Source organism: Bactrocera latifrons, unplaced genomic scaffold (assembly GCF_001853355.1).
Source record: "Bactrocera latifrons isolate USDA-ARS-PBARC rearing strain unplaced genomic scaffold, ASM185335v1 scaffold_893, whole genome shotgun sequence".
Classification (NCBI taxonomy): domain Eukaryota; kingdom Metazoa; phylum Arthropoda; class Insecta; order Diptera; family Tephritidae; genus Bactrocera; species Bactrocera latifrons.
In genome coordinates, this window is record NW_017537593.1 from 28,805 (window position 1) to 35,806 (window position 7,002).

The 7,002-nt window shown below is 35.0% G+C and overlaps 1 protein-coding gene across 4 annotated transcripts; it reads right to left on the bottom strand.

The window, feature by feature from the left end:
- Positions 1-1,194: 1,194 nt before the first annotated feature.
- LOC108977433 (mediator of RNA polymerase II transcription subunit 26-like) lies at positions 1,195-5,140 on the bottom strand. 4 transcript variants are annotated; one of them, XM_018947116.1, is made up of 4 exons: positions 5,019-5,140; positions 3,574-3,775; positions 2,411-3,512; positions 1,195-2,353 (listed from the first exon to the last, which is right to left on the bottom strand). In XM_018947116.1, exons 2-4 carry the CDS (start codon positions 3,637-3,639, stop codon positions 1,464-1,466), a joined length of 2,058 nt encoding a protein of 685 aa, XP_018802661.1. In that variant the 5' UTR covers positions 3,640-3,775; positions 5,019-5,140; the 3' UTR covers positions 1,195-1,463. The 4 variants fall into 4 exon arrangements, with proteins under 4 accessions (XP_018802661.1, XP_018802657.1, XP_018802658.1 ...); XM_018947112.1 differs by having other exon boundaries at positions 4,969-5,140; XM_018947113.1 differs by having other exon boundaries at positions 4,938-5,140.
- Between the last annotated feature and the right edge of the window lie 1,862 nt (positions 5,141-7,002).

Genomic DNA, 7,002 nt, shown 5'->3' on the forward strand with positions numbered 1-7,002 from the left:
TGAGGTGGTACACAGATGGCTCTATAATGTCGGAGGGAATGGGCGCAGGGATTGTGGGCCCACGCACTAGGCTCCCAGTACTCATGGGTGAGTTTCCGTGCATTTTCCAGGCAGAGGTGTATGCTATAACACTGTGCATAGAAATAAACCTCCATCGCAACTATCGCAATGAGCGTATAGCCATTCTTAGCGATAGTCAAGCGGCGCTGAAGGCGATCTCCTCTTACGAGATCAAGTCGCTTCTAGTGCAGGAATGCAGGGAGAGGCTGAATAGCCTTGCGGAGAGAAACTAGGTACACCTGATCTGGATGCCTGGTCACAAAGGTATAGCCAGCAATGAACTGGCGGACGAGCTCGTCCGGTCCGCAGCCTCCACCAGGATGGTAGGACCCGAAATCTTTAGATCGCCGATCTAACCCCGACCCGAAAACTTTACAGGAGTGGGTCCCCACACCATGAAGGAGCTGCTCCGTAAAAAGGAAAGAGCAGGCAGGGAAGAGCACTGGCGAAAAACTCATGGTATGAGACACGCCAAGCTGCTAATGGGAGGTTACAACCTGAAAAGGTTCAAAATAGTAATAAACCTCCCCAGGAGAAAACTCAGGCTGTCAGCCCCCTTTCCGTAGACCAGGTCACATATACATTCGTTCTTGCTGTGACTTGTTATTGCTTCGTACCTCTATAAGAGAGAAACGTTACCCGATTACCTGCATTAGCAAGAAACTTGAATTAGTAAGAGACCTCTGTGAGCGAGAATTAGATTGTACTCCCTTGAGCTCTCGCTTATCCAGGTTTGACTGTACATATTACTAGCTATGAAATTTATTTTACAAAGATAAATTGATTCTCAAGTTAAATTGAAATTTATGTCATCGAATGTAATGGCAACATCGACAGTGGAAAAAAAAAAAAACCAAAAAGTTCCCATTAATGAATAAGCAAATAACTGAGTCCCTATTCTGTATCTCGATTCGTAAATGTATTCAATTCGAAATTCGGATTTACTTTATAATTATGCGAAAGTTTTACCACCCTGTGCCAGTATAAATACGTACAATTTTCGTTTTTGCTTTCTACAACTCAAAAGCTAACTAATATTTTATTCGAAAATTTGCTTGAAAATAAGAAAATCGAGTTACAGAATGTAAAAAATCCCAATTCGAGTAAATTTTTTTTCGAATCGAGTTACAGAATAGGCCCCCTGTGCAAATTTTCACGTCTTTCTCTATTGCGGTTCGGTACATAACGAGTTAGATTCAGCTTTATAATCTTGCAACCGTTGCTACGGAGTTTTATAATTTTGTTCATCTAATGGTTGTGCGTATCATATAAAACTAAACGAGATAGATATAAGGTTATATACATATATATATTTGATGAGGCCTTGATCTCGACTAAGATTAAACAATATAGCGTAACCGCATGCATAAAGACAGCTTTGCACAATTGTTATGATATGTCGATTAATGATTTGATGACGGGTCTGTCAGATATACATATGTTTCAATTAACAATCTAATTTTATATTTATACATGCCTGAACAAGATGATGTTGGGCGTGATGTTTGCTGTACCTGCTGTGACATTTGCCACCCAGTTGAAGACGGTGAAGGCGAAGAAGTCGTTATGCCCAGCTTTCGATTTTGCATTTCAGTATACAGCTCTTTCGTAGTTTTAACCTTTTTACTACCCATACCCAGTGATGATATCAGCATTTGGGATGAAAGACTAGATTCTTTTGCAATAACAGAATCAACCCCTTTTGACCCTTTTTTGCGACCACGCTTTCTTGGTACTTTTTTCTCTGGCGAAACCGGAGCGTTCGAGGCTACTTCAAAATTATTCGAAAGCTGTGATTTCGATGAAGGGACATTCGATGTTGTCACTAGTTGTGGTGTTGGCACATTTATGGCTGGAACAGCTCTATTCTGTAAATTCAAGTTGTCGTGCTTTCGATGAGCAGGCATCATTTTATCATTACTAACCACATCGATGAGATCTGTTTGTGAAGCTTGACTAAAGGAGTTGCTGTCATTTGAATTAAAACCAATATCGCGAAATGGTGCAAATTTGGATGTCGTGCGTCCAGAATGTAAAAAGTTGTTTACATGTGTAATTTTTGGTGAGACAGTCCGACGAGTATTATATAAAACAGCATCGGTACTGGATGTTGTTGGAAGCAATGCGTTACTTGGCTTGAATTTACCAGCAAATGTTAAGTCAGATGTTGACAAGTTAAAGGATGTACGATTACTATTACTTGCAGAACAATTAACTTTATTTTGTTCATTAATTGGATGCTTAGAATTTTCTGGAGGGAACATTGAACTATTATCCAGTAGCGAAAGAATTTCTAAAGAAAATGTGAAAAAGATTTAGTTTTTGATACATTGAAAAACGCCAGTTTTACCTGGATATGCCAAACGAGACTTTTCTTCATTGGCAAAAGATGAATATTTCTCGTCGCTTTCACCACACTGACGATGATGTTGTTGATTTGATGTTTCTTCTAATAAAACAGTGGCAGCTTTTGAATCTCCGAAGGCATCAATTTCTCCTTGAACATCGTATTCACCTTTTTCTTTACATCTCCTTTCTTTTCTTTCCTTTGTCTGTTTTAATGGTGAGAGGGATGTCGCTGTATTGAGTATATTATCTAAACTAAACGATTCTGCTTTAGCTTGTCTAGGTATTTGTATTTTAGTGTTGATTGGAATATTGGTAGATATAGGAGTAACTAAATTGGAACCAGAATTTGAGTCCTGTATATCAATTATAATGGGACCGAGATTTGCAGAACGATTGGTCAGTGGGAGCATCAAACTCATTTCAGAATTTGAATTTGATGAATGGTCAATTATAAATGTTTCTGTGTCTGGCGGAATTACAATTTGTTGTTTTTTTAATTTATTACGAAACGCCGAATTATTACTTGATATATCCACATTACTTTTATCCGTAACGCCAAAGCCAACGAGAACATTCTCAAAACTTGTTGGCTGTTTTTTAACATGGATGGATGCATCCGGCGCTTTTTCATTTTGGCTTTCGATATTTGAAAGCCTTTTATTGTTATTATAAGAAGCCGATATTACATTTGTGACCCGAGGTATGTGTTCCGTGATGGCAGAAGATACAGCAACGACTGGGATACTATTGGAAATCGATTGGTGTTGTGTCACATCGATGTGCATTGATGATGCAGCTGGAGAAATAGACTGCGATCGCAACCTTTGTTGTTGGTACGAAATATTGTTATGGCCAGATACAGACGGCAAAGCTACAGATGAGGTAATTGATGTGGCGTCAATAAATTGCTGTTGCTGTATTCCCACCATTTCGCGCCATTTCTTTAATAAAGACTTGGCACGGCGTGCTAAATGCTCATCCTTGGTACGACGCCTTAAATGGTTAATAAATTTTGCCAATCTGGTGGTCTCCAATTGCTCTTTTGTAATCGTTGTTCCCTCCAAGGTTGATATAACCGACATGACTGCATCCATGTTAACCACCTATATGAATAAAAAATCGCTTAATGCTTTTGTAAATAATAGACTTCTTCATAATACTTACATCATAATTCTGATCGAGCGCTTGACATAAACGAAGAGTTAGATCATGTATGTGCTTGGTGTTCATTTATAATGAACGAAACAAAAATAAATTATGTAATGAAAATAACCGGAACTACACCAAAACAACGAAAACTGTTGAACATGGACTCTTTAAAACTCGCTACTTTTTTGTTTCAATTGATTGTAAATAATTCCAAGAGCTGTAAAGAGATTTTTGAACAGAACCAAACTTTAATTACACTTGTACTTTTAACTCCACTACTGAACAACACATAGAACCAGTAATCCACAAGTTGCCAAATGTCGACTGATTATATCAGATATATAAATTCTTTCCTGTGATTGCTATATTTGAAGCGACGTTATACTACATATATTTTCTAGAACGCTATCGAGTATCATTTTTAGCCATATTAACAACTCATCTTAATTACTTAGAATATTATATGTTATGTTTACTTAGAACCGGCTGTAATTAAAACATTTTCAAATAACGATGGATTTATTTAGAGTTATGTACAATTTGCCATGTGTTATGATAAATAAAATAAGAAAATAAATACATTATTTATGCGGATTACATATATGAACTCGGACAACAAATTATTTGTGTTTTGCGGAGAATGTTTTTAACCAATCTAAATCAAAATTTATTGGTTTATTTATGAACTAATGAAAAATACTAGTGGGTGCGCCACACAGAAAAAAGAAATCCAGGACATCATAAGCTTTACAGCCTTGGACAAACATCCTTATTATTTCCTTTTATACTTCAAAATTTCGGTAAAGCTTAAACAGCGCACGAAATTATGAAATGTATATTTAGGAAACGGTTTCCAATATTTATTTTTAAGATGTATGACAACTTTATTATATTTATAAACGTTTATACTATTATCATAAAAAACAAATAACACAATACAATGCGATCAGAGAAGTGTAATTTTTAGGAATTTATATGACAACACTACTGGGCGAAACCGTGTTTATATCGTATAAGGTTACTCTTATTTGAAATACACAAAACAATGTAATAAATTTAATTAAATTGCAAAAGAAGTTTTTCTCTTATTGATATAATTACATTTGGAAACGTAGTATCTTTAGGAAACACTGATTTTTATGGTAATAGTACAGTGCCATTTACAATAACACGAAGTACACGTATAGGAAATCGAATTAATTCAAGCACTAGATGCCTTAGTTTAACTTCACGCACGGCATTTGGGTAATGTTTTATAGTATTTGGCAACTTTTCAAGGAAATATCGTGGATCTTTACACATTTTATACTAAGAAAGAATTCACCAGCTAGTTGCAACCCAAACTTTTGGTGTTAAAACCGAACTACTATCAATATTACTTTATTATTTGTATATTTTGCACATCATCACCTCGCTTTGCTTAATTAACACAATAAAATTTAATTAATTCCATAACGTACGCTTTAATTAGATGTTTAGAAATTGCTTTAAGTTTCGCGTGCGATAAAACGTTAACTTTTTACAGTAAATTTAGAAAAGTTACAACACATCACACGCACGTTACATCCATGCAAAACAACTAATCGCGTAATGGCGGAAAGAAAGAATACGGAGAATGGCCTCGCCATATTCATCAGAGTTATATTGAAAAGATTGTTTCAGTGTTGCCGTCTCTCGATCTAGATGTGAATTTTATAGAAACCAATAAAATGTCACATATTACTGTGCCATATGGCAAGTGTTAAGAACTTGAAATTAAAAACAAACGCAATATCGATCTGATTGTCTTCCTTATTAAATAATTGTTTTTTATATATTCGTGAAATTAAATTAAAAAATTTGTTAAAACAATAATAAAAAAACAACAAAAATGTACATTAATTTCAAGATTCGAAAATTTTATAGTCCTTACAGATGAGCACAATTAATGCCTTAAGCAAGGGTAATGTGCATTGAAGTTTTATGGTGACAGACGACATACTTGTGCATTTAGACAGGTGATAGTGAAATTTGTTTATTTATTTAAAAAGTGAAATAAAAACGAGTAAGATGAATTTTTAATAGGAATTATGGTACTTTTGGAAAATCAATATAAATTCAACGAAAAAAGTCGTTTATTATTAGCTACGTTAAAAGTGAATTAATAGCAATAATTGATTATAATGCGGAAAAAGTGTGCGAAAAAAATAAAAATATCGGAAAAATGGATAGCTAACCGTGCTTTGTTTATTTGCTGTCAACTAAAAATATTAGAATTTGGTTTTGTTAATATTCTTGCACATAATTTAATTAACAATATAAAACTGCTTACCTCTGTAAACGCAAAACAGGCAGCAGACTTCAAGCGACATCTGTCAAAAACTAGCAAAAAACTGCCATTTTTGAGCTGTTGCCTACTCAAATTTGGCAAATTCAGCTAAATGCATGAAATTCTTGTGCATGGCAAATTTGCATTAACATGGGCTAAATGCGCAGGTAAATGTAAATTAAGCCCGCTAATGCATATTAGCGTTGTTGTCAGGGCTATTTGGCAACTTGCTAGCAGAGATAAAGAGATGTACAATTCTCCTGTCCAAGCTTTGACAGTTCGCTGAATATGGAAGGTTTTGACATTTTGCAATTGGAATTTCCAAATTGAAATACTTCAACGCACATAGCTTATTTCATATATTCGCTTAAAAATAAATTGTGTTGGAAATGCGGATTTTTAAGCACTTTTACAATTTAGTTTGATATTTCAAATTTGTAAATAGAATATTAAAAAACTATACATATATATTTTCTTAATTTATTTGAGGTCTAGATTAAAAAAAAATTTAAAACATGTGTTCATATTTGTCTTAATGTTAACTCAATACTCAATCACAAAATTTGTAATTTTGGTTTGTTTACATTTTAGCCTGTCAAAATGGGGTTTCTCGCTATTGCCAACGGCTTCTGCTTGGAAAAAGCTATTATGAATGAAAATAAAGCGATGAACTGGCAATACCTCTAGTTCAACATGCAAGCTATGATTGCTTACGGTGAATCTCGACAGGGAAAAATTTATGGCATACTAATAGCGGGATTCTGTAACCAGTCTCTAATCTCTATTTGAGACATTTTGTGGTGAAATCTCAGTTTGTGACTAGTTACTAGTCACTAAACAGTCTCTAGCTTTGCTCTCAAAATATTGCTTCAAATTTGAGACCTGGTAGTTAGCAAGTCACAAAACGAAAAAGAACTCTTGTCTGCCATTTTGAACATTATGAATAGAGATCACCACAGATATTAATCGATTGTCGTTTTTTTATATTTTGTAAGCAACTGAGTTGAAGAGGGAAGCGAGACGCATTTGCAGACAGAAAAGGAAAGAGGCCGAAATGCGTGAGTATGAAGAGCTTGATAAGCTGGCCGATAGGGGTAATGCTCGAAAATTCTACGAAAAAATGCGGCGGCTTACAG